The sequence below is a fragment of the Lepidothrix coronata genome, unplaced genomic scaffold (genome assembly GCF_001604755.1).
Source record: "Lepidothrix coronata isolate B3197 unplaced genomic scaffold, Lepidothrix_coronata-1.0 Scaffold59, whole genome shotgun sequence".
NCBI classification, from domain to species: Eukaryota; Metazoa; Chordata; class Aves; order Passeriformes; family Pipridae; genus Lepidothrix; species Lepidothrix coronata.
In genome coordinates, this window is record NW_016690239.1 from 199522 (window position 1) to 226882 (window position 27361).

Genomic DNA, 27361 nt, shown 5'->3' on the forward strand with positions numbered 1-27361 from the left:
AGGATATTTTTTTTTTTAAAAATCAAGTCACTGACACTGTGTAGTGAGTGGTGATGGTGCTAGTACAGCTGAAGGTGGTGCAGAAGAGAGATGAGTGGTTGGGGTCAAGAACAGTGGAGTAGTATCCCAATTTTCATGTATGCAGAAATAGCATATTCATTTTTCTTACACAGTCTTGCATTTTGGCAGATGAGAATAGTTACAACATATAACCTTTAAGATGTTTCATGGTTATCAAGAAACTTCCCATGATGGAGTTATTTGGATAACCAGGAAATAACTCCCACATCCACTTTACTGCAGGAGGAAAAAAAAAAATTCCAGGTAGAAAGTTGTTCAGGTCAGACTGATTTAGGTGACAAATCTGCATTTATCATAGATAGACACAGCAGCAAGCAAGGCACAAGACAAGGCCACACAGCAGAAAAAGAACTTATTCTTAGTATCTATTTTTACTGCAATTTCACTTGGGTTTGGTTTTGAACTAACAACCAATTTTGTCAAGCCAAATGTAAAAACAGAACATTCTTTGGCTGAAAAAGTGTTAAAACATTAAATACTTTTGAAAATAGCTAGTTATTTGCAGTAACTTGGACAGACTTAGCTGTGTGTGAGACTTCATGAAGAAGGGTATTCCATAACCCAAAGCATTCTTGCAAAATACCTGAAGGAAAATTCCCACTAAGAACCATGCAGAAAAACTGAGCTAAAATAAAATATTACATTTTAAATGTGGATGTGAAATAAAGGTAAAGGAGCATGCGAAGGAGATTGAATTTCCCAGGATGAAGTACAGCATTCCAGAGAGAAAGACTGCTATTAGCTGTTCTCCACAGCCAAAATCTAGAGGTTTCTGCTGCTCTTCTGTGAAACTCAGCAACATAATGTTCCCAACTTAATACCTGTCCCAGGGTCCCATCCTAAACACTACGAATGGCAAAGAAAAAATTACCATTTCTGGAAGCATTACAAGCTTCTTGAAACAAATCTGATCACCTCTCAAAAGCAATCCAATTTGTATAATAAACGAGTTGAGCTTCATTAAAACTTTATACATTTGCACACAAAAAAAAATCTAATGTTTCTACAATTCTGAATTATCTCGGTTGCTGGTCAAAACATCAAACTATAGCTAAATATGACATTAATTATGACGTTAATTTATCACTCGAATGTTTTACACAACAAATGAGTACGCAAAGAAACCCACAGACTAATGTTCTTCAAACAGATCTGCTGAAGAACACAGGCATTACATACATTTCATTCCATCAACTCAAAAGGCAGCATGTGCAGCAGTCACACCTTTGTGTGATCATATAATATGCATTTAACAGACATTTAGCTTTTCCAAAAATTAGGAGCTGCATTTACAATTTTGCTTTGCTCTTCACGTTCCTCTTGCTATCCAGTGGTGGTTTTGTATAAATGTTTTAACAACAACCAAGTCCACCACAAACAAGGCAGCAAATTTTTCCATATTCAACTGTTGTTTACATCAGCCCTGAAATGCAGTTACAGTGTTTTGCTTTTCAGTTCCTTATCCAACACATTAATAACTTTCCATATGCACTGAGAATAAAACTGTAACTATTTTGAACAGAGTACAAGTTTGTTTGCAGCAAGAATGGACAAAAATTACTTTGAAAAAAGTAATCTCTATATAGAAATTTCATAGAATACTAACATACAATCCCTAATTAGCTGCAATACAAGTAGAAAAGGAATTGTAAATCTCAAGAAATAAGAGAGTCACTTTTTCAACATCCTGTGTTGGTTTTACTGAGTCACCTCAGGCCATTTTTAGGAAAGGGGTTTTTTTGTATTCCATCGAAAAGCAAAAATTAAAAACAAAGGAAAAATAATTTAGCTGGATCTTCATTGTGCTATTACTTTTTTTTGTGTTTCTATTCTTTTCAAACTTGTTCTTAGTAAGAATGTTTTAAATTAGAATAAAGAACATAAAGGAGTCTTGTGGGTAGTCAAATCCAGGCCTCTGTCACCAGAAGAAACATACACCACAAAAAAAGCTCAAGCTTTTCAAGTTCCATCTTAAAAAAGTAACTACTCATCTTCCACACCTACACAGTTGGCTGCTGTATCCAACCCCATTCCTCAATGGCTATTTCTTTTACCTGCATATTTCTCTCAAGGCCAAACTGTCAACTGTTATTCTTTCCTTAAACAGGTCCTTTCTATACCTGCAGAGACAATCACCGTTCACTTGTCTTTGATGACTCACAAAATGCTCTGTGATTGACCAAAACTCTTGTTTCTTCCCCTATAACTAACAGCTGATAAGCCTCCAACTTACAAATTAATGTTATTGGTCCCAAAAGACACGAATTCATACTGTAATATAGTTGCTTTGTGTTGTAAAGAATTTTTCAAAAATCAAAGCTTTACAAATGTCCTTATTAGAAATGTGAATGAAAAAACACTAACACTAGCACAAATACTCAGCAACCATTCACAGGATAGTGTGTTTGGTCACACTAATACTTTTGCAATACCAAATGGAAAGTAAGATCCTTATGAAACGCTACTAACAGCTTTGTTACTGCATGCACAGAAAGGTTTGGGCTCCATAATCTTAAGAGGAACAACACTTATTATCTCATTCAATATTAACAGAAACTTATGTGCAATGTTAACATGTTAAAGAAGAAAGATCCAAAATAGCTTTTACAGGAGTTTATCTATCCAAATTTCAGCTTTGCAGAAAACAACTAAAACAGTCACGAAAATTCTTTGTCACAACCATTTTGCAACTCTTACAAATAAAAGAGTAAAAGTAGTATAAAATGACAGACAATTTCCCTAACAAAATAAAGCAACAAGAAACACAAACAAACAACAATAAAAAAGCCCAACACCAAACACAACTCAAGGAATCTATTCTTGAAGCAAGGCAGCAGGTCACAGGGATTAACCTGGGGATGGCAGAGTCTGGCCTTCAGACAACCAGCTCGAGTAAAAAATATCAAGAAATCTTCCCTAACCCCTGACCCTCTTTTTTTTTTTTTTTTAGGGATAGACAGCTGACAGTACAGGAATGCAGTATTAGGTCATTCAAAGAAATTCAAAATTTTTTTTAATTCAAAGGCAATCAAAAAAGAACACAGCAATCTGTACTAGAGGAAACCTAAGTTAATTATGCCATGAGAAAAAAAGTATGACTGAGCAAGCTCATGTGGAGTTCAAAAGCCAGGCAGGAATGAACATTATAAGAACAAAAAATAAAGTTTAATAATTCATTTATTATCTCCAATCATCACACACTGATATTTCAATGATTATTCAGGGCCTCAAGTGCCTGTTTCCTCCTTTCTGTGCAAAGAGAAAATACTGAATATGATGGAGCTGTGCCAGGTGGCACAAACTGATAACAAGAGAATAAAAACAGTCCCACATGGTTTCACCAAGCTGTGAGCTCAGGCTAGCAATGGCAACCTTTTCTGTATAGGTAAATAACATTCCCTTATGATCAGCCAAAAGAATAAGACAGCTTCTTGAACAGGGTCAAATACTGCTGTAACAGCTGCTCACCACAGATACCAAAGGTGTACGAAACAGTGTAATCACAAACATCAGTAGGAGATGAAGATGCTTATGCCCAGCCTGCATAGCACCATCCCTCATCTGAATATTATTACTCCTACAGTTGAAGGATTGCAGAGCATTACTTGAGCACCTCATCTCTATCTGTGCAAAAGCAGCCAAGGAGTGACTTCAGGCAACAATACTGCTGACAGGTTTTAGGTGAAAACCAAATGAAGTTATCCAAACTGTGGAACAGCAATCTCACAATAATTGCTGACTCTGCCAGACCTGAAAGAATAATATGATCATATTTTAAACTGTAAGAAGGAAACAGTATAAGGAATATGTTATAAAATTGCTTATCAAATAAGACATAGATGCCAACACATATGGCACTAAAAGCATACAATCAGGGCACCACCACAGCTCAGTGTATATTAAATTCTACACAGCCAGAGCACTGGATAGACAGATGCAGTGTGAAAACATTGCTCTTGAGACCAAAGGCAACTGTTAAACATCCAGAATTTCTGGCAGTTCACCTTGTATCTTTGCCGTTCATGTTTTAACAACAATGCTATAAAAGCAATACAAGTCTACTCAAAATAACCTGGCATACTGTAAACTTCTTGGCTTTGGCATGGAATTAACAATTTTGAGGAAACATGCAAGGCTTGATTTCCAAGACAGATATCTTCTACTCAATAAATAATCAGTAAAAGTCTGATAATTTTTCAAACACAGAACTTTCCACTCTGGTCTTAAGAGTAGCAGCACCTTCCAGCCAAGTTCAACTTGGAAAAACTAGCTTTGAATGTGGCATAATCATGTTCACAGAATTACAGAATATGCTGAGTTGGAAGGGACTCACAAGGATTGTTGAGTCCAACCCTTAGCCATGCACAGGACCATCCCCAAGAGTCACACCAGGTGCCCAAGAGTATTGTCCAAATGCTTCTTGAACTCTGTCAGGCTTGGTGCTGTGACCACTTCCCTGGGGAACCTGTTCCAGTGCCCAACCACCCTCTGGGTGAAAAACCTCTTTCTAAGATTCAACCTAAACCTCCACTGACACAAACTTCAGGTCGTTCCCTCAGGTCCTGTCACTGGTCACCACACAGAAGAGATCAGTGCCTGCTCCTCCTCTTCCTCTCACAAGCAAGTTGTAACAGCAATGAGGTCTCCCCTCAGTCTCCTCTTCTCCAGGCTGAACAGACCAAGTGACGTCAGCCCTCCTCATATGGTTTCTCCTCAAGATCCTTCACCATCTTCATTGCCCTCCTTTGGACACTCTGTAAAGCTTAACATCTTTCTTATATTGTAGGGACCAAAACTGCTACAATATTCAAGGTGAGGCTGCACCAGTGCAGAGCAGAGTGGGACAATCCCCTCCCTCAACCAGCTGGCTTTGCCTGATGCCCCCAGGACACGGTTGGTCCTCCTGGCTGCCAGGGCACTGCTGACTCATGTTCAACTTGCCATCGACCAGGACCCCCAGGTCTCTTTCCATGGCACTGCTTTCCAGCATCTCATTCCCCAGTCTGTACGTACACCTGGGGTTGTCCCATCCCACGTGCAGAATCCAGCACTTTCCCTTGTTGAACTTCCCATGGTTGGTGATTGCCCAGTCCTCTAATTTGTTGAGGTCTCTCTGCAGGACCTCCCTGCTTTCAAGGGAGTCAACAGGTCCTCCCAGTTTTGTGTCATCTGCAAACTTGCTTAGTATCCCTCCCAGTCCATATGTCACAGTTTTTCCTCACTTCCTACTTTATTGGAAAGATGATGGAGGCAGGGTCTTCTCAATGGTGCCCAGTGACAAGACTAGAGGTAATGGGAACACACTGAAACACAGGAAATTACCTTAGAACATCAGGAAACACTTTTTCACTGTAAGGATGACTGAGCACTGGCACAGGCTGCTCAGGGAGGTTTTGGAGTCTCCATCTATTGATATACTGAAAAAATGTCAGGAAATAGTCCCAGGCCACTGGCTCTAATTGGCCCTGCCTAAGCAGTCATTCTGTGATTCTGTAATCGTAGCTCCACACTGTTTCAGCGCCTTCCTTTCCCCAATGTAATGGATTAATCATCCTTATTTCCCTCTTCAGCTTGTCTCAGCATTAATTTAACCAAATTCAAGTCAGAGCAATTGTACTGAGGTATGTGCGAGTTGGAAAACTAACTGTCAGAGACATGGATAAAATCTTTATAAAAGCCTCTCTGCTGTTTTTCAATTTTACAGGACCATGTGCAAGCTACATTCATTTGGACAACACCATAGAAGGAAAATATGAGGGATTATCTGGCTCTCACTAGTTTATCACCAACTGGATAGGAATTAATTGCTTTCTTTTTTGAACACCTGTGGCTCTGTATTGCTAAGGGTTTTCAGTATCTCTGTTGGTAGTGACCCCATGTGCTCAATCTTTAATTTGTGAAAATTTTATTTTTTTTTTACCTTGTTTTTCTTTTTTTTTTTTCTAACACGAGGGTATTTGTACAACTGCAACTTTCACTGAACTCAACCAGATGGATCAAGCTGTTGGGTTACACCCCCATCTATCCACATACCTGCATGGCAGTGAAGGCCAGCAAAATGCTTTATTCCATGAACTATGACTTCACTATTTCAGTCACTCTTGCAGATAAAAAGTATTGAAAATTTTGCACTGGATAGTACAATATTACTAATAACAGTGAAATGCTTGGAAATATCCTCTGATTCACAATGGTGAAGTGAAGCAGAACTCTGTTTTAAGATGAGGTCAATCAGATTCAAGAAATGCTCACAAGGCACTTGCTACGGAGATGAAAATCCAGTCTGTTCCAGTACCACACTCCCACACTTTCATAGGGCTCATGATTCATATTCAAAACTGTGTTCCAAGCATATTTAGGTCAAACACAGAAGTTAACATATTGCTGCACTTCATTACCTTTCAGTGTCTACAGAAGGAGATGTGGTCACTCTTGCATACCACCTGTAATTTCTGCAGTACTGTGTTCACAGATTGGATGGTAGAGGGGCCATTTGGTGTGATCCACAATATAATACTGTGGCATTTCACCTAGTCCCCACTTCTGTTCTGCATACAAGCACCAACTGCAACCATGCATACAATCTACTCACTCTGAAAACAACATGAAATGAGACAGACTCCCTTTACTTCCAGTTAGGAATGATTTGCTTTTCATGTTCTGCAGGTAACAATCATCCTGCTCCAGACTGAAAGTAAAGCAGACAAGGTAGACCTATGAGACCAAAGAAGTGGGGAAAAAAGTTAAAAAAATTAAAAAATCAGCAACCCAAAAAATCAAGTTCAGGCTATTGCTGGTGCCTATAATAGCTTTCAGAAAGTCAAATAAACACAGATTACTAGCAAGGAAATCTGAAGTTTATGTAATACACAAAGTCTTGAGACTATTAGCAAAAATTATGAAGTGCTCCAAAGTCTACAAATGGTCCCCAAGGAATAATTCTAAAATAAAAATAATAAAAAATTAACCAGAAATCACAAATTGCATTTTTTCTGGCATAAGACCTGTATATTTCTTGGAATTAAATATCTGTCTTTTTATTAAAAACATCCATGTCTGTTCATGCTGGGTTTAAAACATGACCGGAAGACATTTGCTAGATTAACACCCTTGCTATCATGTTTTAACTCTTTAAAGAATCACACAGTAAAAAGTCAGCATCTGATTCTCATCAGTTCACAATGCAGTCCATTTTCTTTATTAAAAAAATATTAACTTTATTCTTCATTCATAATACAAACCAAGAGAGAAAGTAAAGAGTTAAAGCTGTTTGGCAGCTGTTACTTTAAACTCCTTTGGGTTTTACAAATTGCAGAGCATGTCAGTTCCTCCACCCTGGAACTTTTTTAAAACACCCAAGCAGGGGAATGTCACAGCACAATCATCTGCCATCAGTACAACAGTCAGAGATATGATACAGCAGAGGACCTCCTCCTCCAAATATGTCACTTGTAATAAATCATGGTGTAGCCAGGAGCTGACTGAGACCAGACAGACAGAGAAATAAAAATTAAGAGAGTATGTAGAATCAGACATGACCTATACAGAAGTGACGGATAAGGCTGAAGAGAGCAGTATGATTTCTTAGAGGGAAAAGATATGTGGAGAGGAGGGACAATGACAGAGCCAATGACACTCCTCACTGAAGGGGACAAGCAAAAGCATAAAACCTTGAGCCCTGTTATTAAAAAGGAGCAGTCTGAAGCAGAATTCAAGCACACAACACACCGGTTTCATGCTAAAGGTGCTCAGAAAATAAAGATTAACATATGGCATTAAAACATAGAGACAAGGTCAGCATTGCAAGACCTGCCAGGCAAGCACCACATAATCAGAGACTGTCTTTGAACAGAATGCCTGGGACAGAATGTTTTACACAAGTAAGAAACACTTATGTTTAGAATTCTTCAAAGAAATGCCCTTTTCCCCACAAGCTCATCTTTTCTGCACATATGGAGAAAGGTTATTCCATCATACAAACATCACATCACTACATTAAGCCCCAATGTCTGGGCAATACAAACACTCTCTCAAAGCAGAAAAACCAAACATGAATAAAGTAGCTAATATTTAAAGATAGATAAAATGCTACCCCATCATTTCATAACCTTGCACTAAATTTACCTCCTCTATAAGAACCCACTTCCATCAAGTCCAAGCTGCCAACAATAACTAAAGAACAGTAAACTACCCTCCAATCTTGTACTCAGTATTGCAGGATAGTAGTTCTAAACCAATCCTGAGCATGTCAGCCTTTGGCAAATTAGGGTGGACACATTCCTCCCTTACCAGTTTAGAACAAGCAGCCAAAGCCAGTAAGACACAGATAAGTACCTTTCATGTATTCTCTTCTCTTTTGTTTACCTCTTTCAATCACTCGCATTTTCATGTGAACTTTTTCCCTCTGTTTCTACCTTACTTGCTTTTCTCTGTTCCACAGCTGACAGCATTAGAAGTGGTCACAAAGCAGAACTTCTGCTATTTAGCTCCCTTCCTTTTAGCAATGGAGAACACTAAAAAACGCAAAAACTTGACAGATTACAGCCCAGCAGAACCTCAGTCACAGGCTGGGGCCCTCATGCACTACTGCTGTTTACAGATATCTAACAGCCAAGCAAGAAGTTACAGCAGTGGTAGGCAGTGCAAGCCCAGCATCTGCAAGAACTGAGAGCAAAACAATGAGACATTTGTTACAAGCTCACGCAGCAAGGCAAAAACAACTGCACAGCAGCCACCATTCTTCTGAATGGAAGCCAACAAGATGATTGTCTTTTCATTTCCCCCAATGAGTTCACAAAATGTTCATAAGAATCATCCTTTTATTTTAATTATTGCACAGATTCATGCAATCTGGATGCAGAGTTACTCAAAAGGCAGCAGCAGCAGGGCCGGGGTGAGCGTGAAGAGCAGGAGCACAGCCTCTCATTGCTGTATGTTCTGCCACACCAGCCCACAATGAAGTTGCAGTTTAGGATCCTCAGCTGACAGAAAGCCAGCACAACAGACCTTCTAAGTCTGGATGCAACATGCCAAAAAGAAGACAAAGGACTGGTCAATACCACAAGGATAAGAAGCCACAGGATATTGCCATGGCTGTCAAGCCAACTAATCTTCCCTCAAGTATGAACAACACAGAGAAACACAGTGCTCGCTACAGTCCCATCTATGCACATCCCTCTGCGGTAGTAAAAGCCAGAGGAATGCCTTATTCCACCTACACAACAAGCATCTCTCTCCAGGAACTCCTGAGCAACCAAATCCTTCTCAATCACTTCTGATTGGGATTAAGAATCTGGGAGAAGAAAAGACACATGGATGAGAACATTTCAGAAGCCGAAATACAGATGTATTTCAAACAACCGGAAGGACAGGTTGAAACACTATCAAGTTTTCAGGGACAACTAGTTGCTTTAAGATATGGAGATGTGGCACTCAGGATCATGGTTTAATGATGGACTGGGCAGTGTTGGGTTAACTGTTGCACTCGATGATCTTAAAGGTCTTTTCACATCTAAGCGATTCTATGATTCTTTGAGTGAACACCCAGGTAATATAACTTCTGCAATGAACAGTTGGAAACATGGATCAGAAGCAAGTTCAAGTGAATCTGACAAACCATAAAGTATCTCCAGAGTCGACACAAGGACGGACAGTCTCCAGAAACAAGAATCAGGAAATAACTAAGCAACTCTCAGCAAAACTCCCCAATGAACCATTCATCTCCTTCATACTTCAGCCTGAGCGTGCCCCTTGCTCTAAGAGAGCCATAGAAGCATACTGAGGAGGACACACATTCATCTCCTCTGAAAGTCAAGGTCATCATTACTATGTGAAGAAATTATTGGTCACTTCACCGAGGCCATTATCTACACCAAAGCACCAAAGCTGCTGGCAACAGAAGTCCTGTCATCAAAAATGACAAGTGTGGCAGAAGATTCAACTACCAGATATATTCTGAAAGGATGGCTTGGAGTGTTTACAGACTATAAAAAAGATCAATATACAAGACACATAATTTACACATTTATCTAAATAGGTATAATTTTATTTTATATTTTATATTTCTGATAAAGAAAAATGACAGCCTATCAGTTCCAAACAAGTATACAGAGGGTACAGGAGCAGTTAGAAGTCAAGGACCTACTATCACTACCAAAGAGAAAAATCTACCAGCACTGATTTTCAGTAATGTAACTTGCAGAATAAGACATTATTCTGTCACTTTTACCTGTATTAAGAATATCCATGAAATTCCCATTCTCTCATTACGAGGTATTGTGGCTTTAGTTGAATGTCATGCCTTACTTCGAGGTAATACTACCTTGGAAGTATGCTTTTTATTTTTCCTTTGGTCACAAAACCATCACTACAGAATCACAAGGCTCTAGCACAAAGCACCACTGCTTTGGGAAAAGAAATGGAAATACATGGAATTCACACATCTGATTCATCACCTGGTCAATTTTAGGGTGTTTTAACTACCTCTGGAACTATATTTATCTTGAAACAGATAAAAAAGATAAACAGTAGGTCTGATCTCTATTTTAATGCTAAGCATACTTGTGTTTCTATAAAGGATAATTTTTAATAGTATCAAAGGCACTATCACAGCCTAAAGGATGAATTGTCTTGAACTATTGGGATGAGAGAAAAAATTTTAAATTATACAGTTTTATGTGAAAGATCTAAAAGTCTATCTGAAAAAAAGGTGGATTTTAATAATAAAGTTGCTAATTTGTAAGAACTCCTGATAATAGTATACAAATACCATGAATACCAGGAAAAAAAGCCAACCAGAAGCCAGTGATGTGTAATTAGAGGTCTCAACAGATTGTTTAAAAATCCTGAACACGGAAGTACACATACTCATACACTCAATTAGTTCACATGCCTTCTATCTGCTAGCAAGGGTTTATTGCAAATCTTTTGCCACAAACAGGAAAGAACAAAACACATCTGTATGCATTTGCAAGCCAAAGCTGCTTTGAACAAAGCCAGGGAGCAGAAAAGACGACACAACTTCTGGTGTTATTGAAATAGCCACAGCAATCCAAGGACAAAATTGAAGCCAAGTGTCCTGGAGAACACATTAATTTCATAGAATAATGACCATTTACAAAGGACCATCACTGTAAATTGTTCAAAGTACAGAATATCATGCCATGAACAAACAACTGAAAATGGTGGAAAATGCATTGCAGTTTTACTACTGTGAAGTAAGCTTTGATTCATACCATATGGGCTTGCAGGACAAACATGTGTGCATGTCTGCACATGTGTGCATGAATGCTGAGGTCTCCAACGCGCAACTGTAGCCATCCCAGTTTCTTAGCAGAAGTAAGAAGAAGACAGGAGGATTCCAACAAACAATAAATTCATAGTTTTTATAGAATCGTTCAGGACAACTAATCATACTGACTCGCTATTTTGGTCTCAGAAACCCGGTAATTAACTAAGACAAACTAAGGTGTGAAGATAGCTAGGTATTATACTCATACTAGGTATTATGTTCATATTTGTTCTTCTATTTACAAGGTTTTTACAAACCCCCTAAAACCTAACAAAGCCAATCACACCAGTATGTGAATAATTCATGACAAGGAAAGGGATCAATGGACTTAATAATAAGTTCTTTTCTTTTTCCCTATTTTCTTTAATGTGGTATAAAACATACAGTCTTTTTATTTTGCCCTCCGGCTAAGAGGTCCAGTGAATGCAGTACATAGCTACCTCATAAAAATCATAGATCATCAGTCTAGGTTTAAAGCACAAAAAAGTGAAACCAAATACTACACTAGAAGCAAAGGGAACATTCTTTACGAATGCAATTAGTTATCAGCAAACTTCCTGAAATCAACATTTATCAGTGTTGCCTCATTCTTTGAATTAAAATAATTGCTTCCTACGGAATTTTCTTGTAACTACAGACAAGTACTAACTTTTTAAAAGCACCTTGAATTTGAAGGGTTTTATCCTCCAGCTGCTTCAGAGCACGAAATGAGATTCTGATGTTACCTGTAACATCAAGTTTGCAAGTACATTTGAAATACAATTTTAAAGCAGTCTTGTAAACTAATCTGTAGGTTGTCTTTCATCAGACTGAAATAAAGCTAAAAATTAAGCTCACCTCCATAGAGAAGGGAAGGTGAGGAAAAAAGCAAGGAGAAAAGGAAGATGTATCTTAGTACTTGCAGCTGGAATCCATTCAAATTTCATTTCCTACACAGGAACTTTAACATGCCTTCCTATCATCTTTATGCTTTCTCTTTTTGCCTCCTTTTTTTATCTTCTTACTTTCTTAACATATATATATGTTCAGAAACCAAGCTTGCCATTCATTCTGAGGGCAAGTGGGTGTGTATGTACTTACACAAAAAAAACCCTCAAATTTGAACATCAGTGCAGCAGGTGGGAGCTGCCTGCCTCCCCAGGAGGCTGAAAGCAAGCCCAGACAGATGACACACCACTGTGCTGCCCACTGCCAGGGACCTATATGGCTTTACCCTTTACACTCATGCAAGTGCAATGAAGAAACGCATGGAACTGCAAGAAGAAGGTGAATATATCTGAAAAGTATTTCACAAGGGTCCAAGTAGAAACTCCATTACTGAGTATCGGTAAATTCACTAAAAGTTCCCTAATTGTTAAAGTAAAAATGGCATGAATTAAGACCCAACTGTTGTGTGGCCTTGATTTACTTCCCAGCCCTGACCTAGACAATAGATCATCATGGTCACTGCACTTTCTCTTTACTCCTGACTATATTTTCTGCACAAGACATATCTTCCTCATCCTGTGACTAAAGAGCAAGCAATGAGTGTTTCTTCTCCAAGGAAGATACACTCTTTTATTAATTCTAGCTTTTATTATACACTCAAGAGGCTATAAGAATAACTTAAAGATGCAACTTAGCAAGAGAAAGTGCTATTTCTGTTGGCAAACATACCCACCTCCTTCAAAGCCTTTGGGCTGTTAAAAGCTGTTTGAAATTTTAACAACATTTGGAGTAACTAAGGCTGCCCTTCACTGTCTCCACAAAGACATACCAGAAAGTAAGCAATGATCTGCAACCTGATACTGTCAGATACCATTTGTTTATAGCCAGCTCCAGATGTAGCAAAGCTCTTTCAGGACTGACTATTTAGAGTATATCCTTACTATCTGTTAACCTTATAGCAGTAGACAGAACTGCATGAAGTAACAGTGAGGCAATGAGATTTTCTACCCCATGTCAGCATCATGGTCAGGGAACACCGCTGAGCATTTGCTTTTCCTCCCATTCAATATATTCCTCCTTGGAAATGCTGACATCACCACAGGCACACAGAGCACTTGGACTGAAGAAACATCTGAGGGAGTTTGGCCGTAAGAATTTTAGCTTTAATATTTTCCCCCATGCAGTTAGGCTAGGGGTAAGGGAAGATGACTCCTGATCATTCTGAGCAGCTAACTGATGCAAGACTTGATACCTGAATGAATTAGATATTAAAATGCATCTTTGTTTATGTGCAATCATCCATGGTAAGCAAAGATTCTCTATTGCTCTTAAGGAACCTACAGGGCTATCACTTATTTATGAGTTTGATCTTGAGAGCTTATATATACTCTTTTTGCATTTTTCTTCACCACAAAAGAATTTATTAAAGTACGGCATATTCTTAAAAGCATGCGTTAACTTGCACATGGGAATAAACATTACCCCTCTAGGACACCACCACAAAAACTCAGTTACCTAGACTCTCACCCCTCAAAACCCAGGAATATTTTTCTGTGCATAGAAAGTCAGCTTGTGACATGACACTACTTGGATCCCTTTTCTAATGACAACATCTGCAGAGAGGGCTCACTCAGCTCTTTCAACAGCAATAGTAAACCACACCTTAAAAAAAACAACAAAAAACCCAACTGAAAGAAAAACCCCCAAGAATCACTGAAAGATTAATTACATACTCATAGGTAAAATTACTAATTAAAACAACATCTCCATCAAGATTCTGAACATAGCTAAAGAATGTCAAGTAGTTTTTGCTGATGTAAAGCTTCACAGAGTAGATATTCAAAGTTGAACTAAAGATGGAAGCCTTATCAAATGTCTAGAAAAACTAATAGTTTTCAACAAGAATTTTAGTACATCAGGTTCTTTTCCTTCAACAACTGATTTTTAAAGTACTTTTACTAGTTTAATATTCCAAAGCCTGCTGCAGCTATAACTCAACAGCTTACAGCAATAAGTAGACTGGAAATTCATCCCATTAGAAGTTCTTACTCCTACTGCTTCAGGCTGCTTGAAGAAAGTGTATCTTTAATTTTCATGTAACCTGCTAATGTCAATACCTACATTAAGTAAGCCTAATGCCATAGTTCCCTCTAAAAAGTTTTAACTAGCAGTATACTAAATAATGAAATAACTATCTTATTAGACCAAAGGAAATTTTAACCTTTGAAGAAAATGAGTGTCTTCAAATTAAAGTTTTTACAGTAGGGGAAAAGTAACAGTCCCACACACAGGTACACCACAGAACAAAAAAACTACAGTTCTCCTTTCAAACATCTGCGTTCATGGGTCCTGTAAATCATATATCATGAACCTAGAGACTGGCTCTAACTTATTTGCCAGGACCTCAAATGCAACACCACATGCTGAAATAAGCTGAGTTGCAAGAATATTCTGGGTACTAGCAGTAAAGCTAAAAGAGCAAGTCTATTGCTGTTTTTCACTGTGTCTGTCAATGTTGTTAGCACAAGTAGCTTTTTTAACTACTGTAATATTTGCCCAGGTCAGCATGCTACTCAGCAGGTTCCAGAAGTTGCCAGGAGCACGACTCAGAGGGAAGTAAAGCAAGCAACTGTTGCTCCTATCTTGAGCTGATGTCTCCCATCCTGCAAACACAATGCAATGCCTGGACAAGTTTATCCCCTCCTGCTCTTGTCTGCCTCAACCCCTGCAGACCATCAGTCCTGTCTCCAGAGCTCCTGGATCCATTTATTTCCCTAGCAATGCTTGCCCAACTCAAACACAAACAAGAAAAGGCCATGAGCAGTCCCTAGCACGCTCTCCTGCCTGTCATCAGCAAAAGCAGTCCAAGTCTTTCAGGACAGGAGAGGGCCAACACAAGAACAGAAGAAGGATTAGGAACAAAAAGTTCTTATCTCTCAGCAGACACTCCAATCTAAGAGACATCACTGCAGAAGTGCAGTGACTAAGGAAAGCAAGGCAATTATCTGCAGGAAGGTGGGAATCTCTCCAGCTGACAGACAGATCAGAGGAGTGACTAGACACTATGAGGCCTCATGTGCTAATTACACCAAATCATATGTTGATGGCTAGCTGGCAAAAGTTACTTTACCAGAAGGCTATTCTAAGTGCCTCTACTGCTCCACCACATTTCTTTGGCATTCAAATGGACCAAAATACATCATTTTCTCTCAAGCCATTCAGAACATCCAGGTACTAACCCATCTGTTACCCTACAAAGGGGAGAAACACTCATGAGCACTACATCTCACAGTTCACTCGAGTTGAAACTGTGGATGAAACTGTTTAAATTTCCATGCAGGGACAAAAACCTATTCTGCCAGAGACATAGACAGTTGCAACTGAAAGAGTCTTAAATCATCTGGCAGGACTCAGGTGCAGGTCTGCCAGCATTAACTGCTACAGCACAGTTTTTTGTCTACTGTAGGCAAATTAGTTTTTAAGAAATTCTTTATGCTTTTACTTTGAGCAATGAGGTGTTATCTTGTTTTCGGACAATAGTCATTTCCTTTAAGCAGTAACTTTTAAAACAGTGAACTTGCTAAATATTGTACCTTACATATTATGTTCTAGTTCTACAAAAAAATTTAATTATGCATTCATGGGCACTGCTGCCATGAAGTCCTTATTTTCCTTTACCACCTCCTTTCAGCCCTTTCTTCTGCACCAGCAATAGCATTTGTATAATTCTGATTAATCCAACCAGGGAAATGATCCAGGTGAAGAGAGAACTGGTACATACAGGAGTTTTCAGTTGGATAACTTCCTTGATCTGGTTTACTACATTGATGCCAGTAAGAGAAAAGAGATAAAGGTGAGAGTAACAATGCAGTTTAATCCAAAATAAATCAACCCTTGGGAATACAAAACTAATTAAAAGCACAGCAAAAACAGGTAGACAAGTCCAAACAACTCTGCAAGCCTCCATATTTGTTTCTAAAGATTTCTTTTTGTTTATTTACTCCTGGGAGTGAAACACCCAGGCATAATAATAAGCATAACAAACATAATGCTACAAAGACAAATGGTTTAGAAATGTAAATAGACAATAACTCTTGTTTGAACCTTGAGAAACACAAGATAACCCAGCCAGGTAATCCAAGAGTGTGTTCCTTTACACAGTTTATTACATTGTATATATTCCGTAGCTCAAGGCCAAGCCAGAGGGCAACACCAACCTCATGAAACTTTCAGTTACAGTATCTGAGGGAGGATTCATCTGACTAAATGAGGGCACAAACAGTGTTGTATAGGCTGCCATGCTCGTCAGTAGGGATTCACGCAGCAGGATTCCTCTGACCAAATGTACTTACTCCAGGTTACAGGAATGATACTCAGCTCCATTAGCTGAGAAGATTAGATATTCACGTCTGTAAAAGGACCGCGGGTGACTTGCTAAGATGCAGATGCTGCAGACACCCAAGTCAGACGAGACACCTCCTACCCTGGACGACAATCACATATCCCCGTGTGAGGAATCTTACAACCACATAGCAAGTACACACAGAGATGACATGTTTGGATCTTAACCTTTCACTTTGCACAACTGTTCATGGTATGGTGAAGAACAAGAGGGCTGATAAAAATGCTGATACATTAATTTCCTCCCAGCAGCAGTACAAATGCAGCATTTACCTTAATATGGTGCTGTTTTCTTACCAAGTCTCACTAAACCACTTGAGAAATACTTGTTGCAGTATTAATATGTGCCCTTGCTTATAAAGGATGAAAGACACTGTGTTTTCAGTCATGACAATCACAAAGGTGGGATGAAATAAGAGGGAGCACCAAACACCACTATCACCTCTGTTAATTACTGCAGGAAGAAGATAGGGCACTGTTTCCTTTTACAAAACGGGAGTACTTTCTGCCTCTACCTCTTATTTATCTCAGCATTCACTGACTGTCAAGGCAAGCTCCCCTTTACTGTTAAAAATTGCTATTGTATTACTTACACCTACCACACAGTACAGCAGCTCTCAGCACTCCTGCAGCTAGAACTAAACTTGAAGCATTTTGCACCTTATTGGATTGAGCTCCTTTGTTGTCCCCAAGTCAAAAGGATGCTGCTACTTCCTTCCCCTTGGCTTCCCCCCATGCTCCATTTCCTCTCTGCTGACTGCAGTTGCCACTGTGTCTCCTCAAAGTCAGGTTCCTACAGGGCAGAGAGGCTGAGGGTGGCCCCTACAAGTCACCCCAGTTCCACCCACAATGGGGTGTCCATTCTACTGTTATGTGCTCTTGCCTCCCCATCTGAAGAGCAACTACAGCAGAAGAGAGAGTTTTCCATGTTGCAGATTTCTACTCACAGTGACAAGGAGGCTTCACCTCCCAGTGCATGAGATGTACAAATAATGAATAAAGATAGGATTTCGCTCCCTAGTATGCCTCCACAGTATGGCACAGGCAGTGACAGTTCACAGAACTGCAATAACTAAGAGCAGGAACAAGTAAAAGACAGCTTCGGTGTTGGATTTCCAGGGACTTTTGTGTGCTGCCTGCAGAAACTGCTTCTATTCAAAACATACTTTATATCTACAGCAGCTCTGTTTAAATACACCCAATCCCTCAAGTAGCAGGGAGCCAAATTTAGAGACTATACTGCATATAAATTAAATTTTTCCTTCAGTTCATCTCAAGATCTCTTGCTCTCCAAGCTAGCAAGAGTGGAATGGATATATCTGAGTTAGAACATCAGCATTTTACATTAAACGAAAACATCGCTCTATGTTGAAATATACTTAAATAGTCCTTTCAAGGGCTCAGATTCGCCATTATGTCAGCTGTGACTGTCTTACTATTTTAAAGTGAAAGATTCAATGCACTTAGTAAAAGCAACAAGAAATTACAGTATGCTCACATTCTTACGGCTCCATAATTAACAAATACATACATATTTTCCAGTTTCTAATAAAACTAAAATATTTTTACAGTATTTGTAAAAAGCATGTGTATAATGCTTATTACCCATGCACAGCAAGCCAGACATTGCATTAACTGAAAGCTTAATGTAAACCAGCTTTCAGGAAAATGTTTCTGGAATTTCTGAAGTAAAAAAAAAAGCACTCTGTTCTCTTTGTCATTTCCTAAAACAAAATGTTTTAGTCTTTATTATTAGTGTGTATTATACCTAGTGTTATTAAACCGATTTGTTCCAGTAAAATACAACAAATTTACACAGGCTTCTTGCCTCCCTTATTTGTACTCCCTGGCAGGTAAATGGTAAAACCACTGAGACCTGTGGGAGAAGCAGAATACCAAAGCAACAGCTCTCTCAGAAGTTGCCTTTTTTCATATCCGAAGGCAGAATAGATATATACTGGAGCAAAGGAAAATTAATCTTACAAAAATGCAGCTTGCATAAGGTAATGAGTGTATACACCAATAGAAATACTGAAAGTGCACACGTTGATTTCAAGTTGCAGGTATTTTTTAGAGATTACTTTTTTGCCTTTGGCTGACTGGAAAAATAACTCTCCCTAAATTATACGCTTGAGATATGCAAAAATGTATTGATCAAATGTACCGGAGCGATTTGAAATGTGGAAGAGAAACAACCACACTGCTATGTAATGGCCAGACTTCAAGCAGGGTTGTTGAGAAATGCCATTAAAGCTGAACCACCAAGCTACCAGGTATTGCACAAACCTATTGTGACAAAACCTATGCATTGAGTTTCCTTGCCATGCATTTTCCTCTTGGTTTTCTTCATGCACCATGACTGGCTAGTCATTGCCAATAGAAGACAAGAGTAAAAAACTACTCTGAAGTCTGTACTAACAGGAAGCAGATTGACATTTCTGTTCCTCCATGCACCAAAACCATAAGAGATTTCCAAAGTTTTCCAACAAATCTAAATGCACAATCCTTCTTTCTCCCCAGCCCACAAATACATATAGCCAGGCTTCTGTTAAACTAACAATTACGATTAACAATGATAAAATTGCATTTTATTGCTACCAGAAACCTCTCCTGCAGAAACAGGAGTGCTATTTGAAACCATTCACCTGGCCAAAAGTTGGCACAGAAAGCAGCCGTTACTAAAATTTCATGAACCAGGTTCTAGTCTCAAGCAGGAAGAGGCATCAGTGTGGGGTTTAAAAAAAAAAAAAAAAAAGACAAGTGAGGAGGAAGGAAAAAGGTTAGTTTAACCTTTGTGTTAGGTAACAGATGGCAGTTTACACCATCTCAAGATGCAGGTGGACAAATGACCACAGGGAAAGCCAGCCTGTGAATTTGCCATCACTTTACATGTGCATACACGCATTATTTAAGGTAAGTTGAATCACTTACTGCAAGGTATCACAAGCCGAAAGGGTAAACACAAATGTTTAGAGGAAAAAGACTGCAGTTTTAAACCCTCAGATCACCTAGGTAACTTGTTCATCTGACTGAGAGAAATCAGTTACTAGGCATTCGCAGGCATTAGCAGTTCAAGGGAAACAAGAAAAAAAAAATCCAACAAACCAACCAACGAAAACCTAGTTCTTACCTGGATCTGACAACTGATAAAACCAAAAAATACCTCATTCTCATTAAGACTTTACAATACTATCTAGTACTAAGTAAACAATTTGCTCCTCCACTAAAATAAAGCAATGTCTTTTGCACTGCTTTAGAGCAATTTAGCTTCTACTCTGATGAGTCCATTTGTGGTCTCAATGAAATAAATGTTTGCATTTGAAGGTCATTAGTAATTTGCAGAGACAATACGGCAGTGCAAGAGGAAAGAGAAAGACTTCATTTCTGCATCATTTAAACTCTATCATCATGGCTAAAACTGCAAGGTTGGGATAACTGGCTTTAAAAAACAAAAAAGCCAAGAACTTGAGGGCCTCCTCACAGCTGTTACTGTGCTGTCCAGAAAAGAAGCCTTGCAGAATGTCCAGCTGAAATGGTTGTGAAGTTAGCTTCCACAATGTCAAGTACTGTAATGGCTGCTTGCAAGCAGGCAATTCCAAACAGCAGCACTCAAGCATCAAGGCTCCTGTCCTCTGTGCACACAGAGGGAGGAGATACTATGAATTCTGACTAAGCAGCAACAGCTGAACTTTTATTCACCACCATACTGGGGAAAAAATATCTGCCTTATCTCATTCTGGGAGTGTGACAGTGGGACATCCTGAGCATATTCATCTACTGGGTGCTATTTATCACTCAAATGTTATTTTATTATTCATAAATTCTTCTAACTAATAAAATAGGAAGATCAATTAAGATAAGAGTTAAAACCAATAGCCACCACAGCAGACAAAAGTAATACCAGATTTCTGCACTATGACACAATATTCTAGGATTTCTCTTAAAAGAGCCTCCCCAGTATCTACGAATGAATGATCCTCATCTTTAACGAGAAGCAAAGTTTGTAGGCAGTGAAGAAATTTAATCCCTTCTCAAATTACACTGATTTTGCTTACATTAGCCCTGGGTTAGTGCTACCTCTTCATAGAACTGTTAAATTCCTATTTGCCAAGGCTCCCTAAGTTTAAAAGCGAACTGTTCATGTGAAGAACATGCACTGTGTATTTTGTGTACTCATCAGAAAAATCACCAATGTCAACAGCAATGCAGTTTAAGGGTTGGCTTGGAGTTTCTTAATTAAAATTGCTACACATTCATTTCAGCATTCAAACAAGTTTAAGCTCTGAAATACCTGATAAAACAATTAAAAACCAACTAAAAAAACCAACTAACCAAACCCTCAAAACCATCATTTATTCCTAATCTGAAATACTTGTCAAGTTTTATGTATTTGAGAGAAGTTACAGAGGTAAAGCCTTACCAATCCTAAAGTGTGCCTTCATGGATGTCTAATGACCTCTGTGCTGGGGCTCTAAGCACCAACACCAACAAAAATTACCAACTCAGCTGTGAGGATTTTACCATATGAAAGAAAACAAGGTACTGAAAGTTAGAGGGTACCTTTGTGACCTTCAGAGGCCACAACAGAGCTGCATAATGAATCAAATAAGGTAACAGTTGTGCCAAAGTCATTCAATTTTCTAAATAGTGTGCTAAGTGCAGAGCTTAATTACCAGTACTTTCCATATTCGCAAATTACATAATCAGTCTGGCTGAGGAGAATTTGAAGCTGGGACTGTCTGAACATCCGTCTGAGAGCCTCCATCTGAGAGCAATGAAGGAGAGAAATGCTTGATGCAAAGCATCCCTCCTCATCCCTTCCTTAATCAAAACACTGACTACAAATCCTACCCTTCAAATAGCTCCAAATCCAAGACTTATTTATTTGGTCTGTTAACATAGACATCGAACATCTTAACTGCATCTCATCTAATCTGTTCCACCACAAGGAGGGTTCTCCACCCTAGTCTTATGTAAACTGTCCAACAATAAATACTGCAGCTGAAGCAATTATTCCCTAATGGCATCCTCTGGCTTTCTCACATCCACCTTTATTCCAATCCTTTGGTTTTTAACTAGTATATTTCCAGTCACAAAGGGAAAGCCAGTCACCTGCAACCATCCCTGAACTTTCACAATAGCCCTTCACCTGTACCTACAGCTATCACCAGGGTGCTAAAAGGGCAAGAGGGAAAAACAGTTGGTTTAGGTTTTACAACCATTTAGCAGTTCCCTTCTGTGCTGTGTGTATACGTATTGGGAATGTACCTGGTGCTAAAACTGTTTTCCCCAGAAAGTGTTCACACCTGATATTCAGAAACTTACTCAAGGCTACAAGCTGGTATGACATAAACTTTCAAAAAGAGATTCACAGTAAGTAGCTGGTAACTAGAGAGCAGAATAGACTTTGATATGAGATCAGTTATACATATCCTCTTTTACCAATGTACATGTCCAAAGACTAAAGATTAGGCTTGTAATTGGGCTTTGGAAAATGAAAATATCTCTGAAAACTCACATGTTCTTACATGGAAGATAAAATTAGACCATTCTATTTAGATAAGAATGTTCTCTACTCACTGACATAGCTGCTATTACTTAAATAATCAGCCATCAGTCTTGATGTCGATGTAGCAGCTACAGAGACAAGCCTTTCCACACCATCTGAATTGAGTTTGACAACAGAAGATGAAATCGACAGGGCAGTTGAAAGGCACTAATTTTGCCAATACCTCACCACTTCGACGGCATACATGAAGGAGATCTTCCATACTATACAGAAATTACAATAGATTTTTATATTATCTTAGTATCTGAAGTGATAGCCCCATGGGAAAAACACAGCTCTGGTTTTCTGGTATGCTTATCAATATACTCAGTATATCCTGAGTTTAGTGGCCTTTGAGTTATAGTTTAGTACTTCTTATCCAAAACTGAGAGCACAGGCCCACTTAGATTTTACTCAGTGTACCATAAACACAACCACCAAAAGAAAGAGTCCAAAAAAGATTACCTCTAATGTTCTCCTTCTTGCAGCAAGGAATCGCTTACTGATTCTTACCAACATGCGAGGCAGGAAAGCTTTGAGGAAGCAGGACATCACCCTTCGCATGGTGCACTCCCACCCCAGCACAGCGGAAAGGGTGCTGCCAGCCCGCTGCCCCGAAGGTTGAGCCGGCGTATGATCGGTCATCCCAGATGACACGTTTAGACACTTGACAACACCTGCCACAAGGCCAACACTGACCACCGGGTAAGGATGCACTAGCACGTCTCGTACACAAGTTTTCTGCTTCCTAACATACCCACGATCCCGGCAGGCACGATGCTGCCGCAAGATCCCTGTCGGAGTCCGTCGGGAGGAGCCCGACAGAGGGGGTACGCTCCTGCTACCAAACGCAAGGCGGAGGATGAGCGGGGCACGAGGGTGTCTCCCCCCTCGCCAAATTTCCACAGGACCGAGGGCTGGAGGGCAGGTGCACCTCGCCGGCCGAGGGGCTGCTGCCCCACGGCACAGGTGAGGGTCGGGGCAGCGCAGCCCAGGGCAGGACCCGCAGCCCAGCATAAGAGCATCAGGAGCAGCCTCAGGTGGAGGGGGAGCCCTCGCGGCCCCTCGGGCACGGACTCGCTGTGGCTTCTGCTCCACGCTCGGGCGAGGGCAGAGGACGACCCTGCCCGGCCGGAGAGCGTCTCTGCCCGGCTGCCCAGGGGCGGCCGTGACAGACCCCGCCCGGCCGGCGGGAGCCACCGCGCCGAACAAAAGGCCCGGCCAAGGCCCGGAAACGTCCCGGAGCCGCGGGCCGAGCCGCGCCGCCAGCGCGGGGGGCGAACCCCAGCGCGGGGGGCGAACCCCAGCCCGGCGGCCCCGCACGGCCTGCGACCGCCGCTGCCCCTCGCCCGCCTCTCACCGCCGCGTCGGGCCCTGCAGCGGGCACGGCGGGGAGGGGGAAACCAAGGGAGAAGGACGCAATGCAACAGCTCCGGCGGCGCCGAGGGACGGAGGGTGGGAGGGGGCAGCACAATAAGGCCAGTGCAGCCTCTGCCCCTGCCGGTAACAAAAGCTCCCCAGACGCAGGGCTACCTTCGCCTCCCCGGGCTGCGGGTCTGCGGCTGGCGGTGAGAGCCGGGAGAGGTCTTGCACCGCCGCCCCCCCTCCCCACCGTACCCCCGGTCCGGCCCCCGCACAATGCAGCCCCCGCCGCCCCAGGGGCCGCCGCACAAAGCGGACCAGTCCCGCCGCCCATCCCGCACCGACCTTGAGCCGCCTCGGGCGCCCCTAAGGTTTTGGTCACCGCCTTCCACACGTTGCAGCCCAGCAGGCAGAGGAGAAGCGCCGCCGACCTGCTCATTTCCACCCGCCGCCGCCAGCCGCCGCCAGGGAGGGAATCGCCGCCGGAGCCGCTGCCCGGAGGAGGAGGAGAAAGAGCCGCATCAGGGGCTGGCCCGCTCCGCGCCTCCCTCCATGTTGCCGTGCGCTGCCCCTCCTGCTTTCTCCGCCTGCTGCATTGTCGTCCCGCCGCTGCGCCCCGGCTCCGCGTCCCGCGCTGTCCCCGCGGGCGGCGGAGGAGGGGGGAAGGAGGGGGAGGCGAGAGCACTCCGCGGCTCCGCTGCCTGTCTGCCTGGGTTTATTCTTCAATTCCCCGCCGTGTATCCCCCCGCTCTCCCGGCGGGAGCAGCCCGGGCTCCCCGCCCGCCCCTTAACCCTTCGCGGCACCCCCTGCCCTGCCCCGCTTCGCGCCGGCGGCGCAGCGCCCCCTGCCGCCCGCGCCCCGCCCCGCCCTACCCCGCCGCGGGGTCGCGGCTGCCCGGCGGCAGCGGCTCGAGACCCGGCCCCGCCGCCCCGGCCCGGCCCCGCCGCCCTGGCCGCTGCCCGGGGCAGCCGCACGGCCCGACCGCCCTTCGCCAGGTGCTGCCGCGCTTACCTGCCGTGGGGGGCCGGGTCCTGCCCGGCCGCGCCCGCCGCCCGCTCTCCCTCCCCGAACGGCTGCAAAATGGCCTCCCCGGCGATGCCGGCCCCGCTCGCCGCAGCCAGCGGGAGGGACAGGCGGGAAGGCGGGCGCGGTGCCCCGCTCCCCCGCACGGCTCGGACGCCTGGGGTCGCAGGGTCCCCCACGGCCACGCGTGACCCCCGGCCGGGGCCCCCGCTACTGCTGCTGCTGCTGTGGTATTTAAAGCGGGTTTTAAAAACACAACGAAACAACCAGCCACAAAGCAACAGCAAATGCACCCATCTACTGGTTTTAACGCAAAATTGTTTTAAAAATGCTATTGCAAACTGCACGGGAACGGCGAACTCTGGGTGGGAAACGGTGGCATTGAGGGCTGAGATCGGGCACGGCGGCTCCCGCCTCGCACCGTGCGGGGCACGGCCGGGGCAGCGCTGCGGACACTGCCCAGGGCAGGACAGGCTCCCTGGGGCTTCCTCGCTGCCGTGTTGCACCTTCCACAAAAGCATCTCTCGGAGTGCTTTTCTCCAGGCCAGCGGGGGCTCAACACAAGAGCACAGCCGTCACTCCTCCCTTCCCGGGCTCTACTGAGCATTATGTGTCCTAAGGGAGGGAGAACAGGCGCTCCTCATGTTTCCTCCAGCACAGAGATTGGTGCTACAGACAGCTATTATGGCAAGTCTTTACACAGCTGTGCAAAGCAAAGCCTCTGCCTCACTGGCTCACGAATTTCCCACGATCTGTTCCCAAATACTGACAATGCTTCAGTTTGCCTGTAAGACTGAAGTTCGTATACCTACAAGTTTAATCTCCCCAAGGTGCCTCGAAGCTTCAGGATTTATTTGTAATATCTATTTTTAAATAAAATCTGTCAATAAAAATGCAATGCGTTATACATTGATTTTTAGAAAGCAGTATACTTTTTTATTTTGTCACTTCAATATTTGGCCAGAGTAGCTATACCATAACCTACCACAAGGTTGTTTCTTTTATGAATTTTATGAAATTCTAGTGCCCCAGAAGTATTAAAACTGATTTTCCGGATTTTTTTAGAGGCACTACAATTGATTGCAATATATTTCACTTTGGTTTTACCGTTTAGTTTTTCAAATACATTTTCTGAGTGTTGATAAATACCATGTAGACACAGCAACTTTGTATCCTGAGAATCTGGAGGACTTATTTGTAAAGTTAGGTCCTATAAGAGAACAAGGTACAAAAAGGCAATTCTGTTCACAGAGAAGACCAAATGCGCGAATACAGATCATGTGATCTTATTCCTGCTTGTCATAAACAAAGATTTCAATATTGTAAATTCAAGGCATGTATGAACAGTTATCTTGTATGGAGCATGGCCTGAGGAGCCTAGTGGATTTATAAGAAAACTAATCATAGTTTAGAAGCTGTTAGTGACTGTGAGGCAACTCCTTCTTAAAGAAAGAAGGTTGGCCATGTGGCAAATAATCACATATAGCATCTTTTTTTGAGAACCTGTTTCCCTTTCTCTGGACGTGCGTGAACTTAAATTGGCATAAATAGAATGAGCACAGAGCTAGAAATTTATATAAAACCTATTTCTGTCCATAACAAAAGCAAGAGCAATTTGTTACAGAGAGGAAAATGCATTTTTCTGAATATAGTGTTATTCTTTTCCTGAATATAGTTGTATACTTTCCACAAAAAAATAAAACAACAACAAAAAACCCCCACTAAAACAAACAAACAAACAAAACAAACAAAAAACCCACCGAAACCAAATCAGACCAAAAAACAACCAACTCAAACCAAAAAACCACACCCCCTCTCACATCTCCTCCCCCCTCCCAGAAAAAAGTACAGATACAACAGTCCTTACAACATCAGTGGATAACACTTAATGACTGGGTTGGAAAAGGAACGAGATATTGCACAGAGAAGACAAAGTCATAGAATGGTTTGGGTTGGAAGGGACCTTAAAAATCATCTAGTTCCAACTTCCCTGCCGTGAACAGGGACACTTTCAAAAGATCATGTTGCTCAAAGCTTTATCAAACTTGGCCTTGAACACTTCCAGGGATGGGACATCCACAACTTCACTGGGCAACCTGTTTCAGTGTCCCATCACCCTCATAATAAAGAATTTCATCCTAATATCTCATCTAAACCTGCCCTCTTTCAATTTGAAGCCATTCCTCCTTGTCCTATCACTACAGACCCTTGTAAAAAGTCCCTGTCCAGCTTTCTTATAGGTCCCCTTTAGGTACGAGAGGCTGCTATAAAGTCTTCCTGGAGCCTTCTCTTCTCCAGGCTTGAACAACCCCAACTCTCTCAGCCTTTCTTCATAGGAGAAATGCTTCAGCTCTCTACTCATCTTTGTGGCTTCCTCTGGACTCACTCCAACAGGTCCATGTCCTTATTTGGGGGCCCCAGAGCTGTTCACAGTATTCCAGGCAGGGTCTCATGAGAGTGGAGTAGAGGGCAGAATCACCTCCCTCACTCAACCAGCTGATCACACTTCTTATGATGCAGCCCAAGGTACCTCTGGGCTGCAGATTTTGAAAACACAAGCTATATATTGTGCCACACACTCCCTGCATTATCACTCTGTATTTCAGACCAGATATACTTACAGACTATGCTGGGCACACAGGGCTTGTCTCCTACCTGAATAAGCTAAATTTATCTATATGATTGTATGGTAGCACTCTCATAAATGCACCCATTCATGTAATGAAGC

At 41.8% G+C, this 27361-nt stretch overlaps 1 protein-coding gene across 3 annotated transcripts in view; it reads right to left on the reverse strand.

The window, feature by feature from the left end:
- The window catches only part of FAM171A1 (family with sequence similarity 171 member A1), an 88365-nt gene extending 63991 nt beyond the window's left edge, over positions 1-24374 (reverse strand). For all 3 annotated transcript variants that reach the window (XM_017817278.1, XM_017817277.1, XM_017817276.1), the window contains exon 1: positions 23955-24374. In XM_017817278.1, coding sequence (XP_017672767.1) covers positions 23955-24048 — 94 coding nt within the window. In that variant the 5' untranslated portion in view covers positions 24049-24374. The remainder of the gene's footprint in view (positions 1-23954) is intronic.
- Between the last annotated feature and the right edge of the window lie 2987 nt (positions 24375-27361).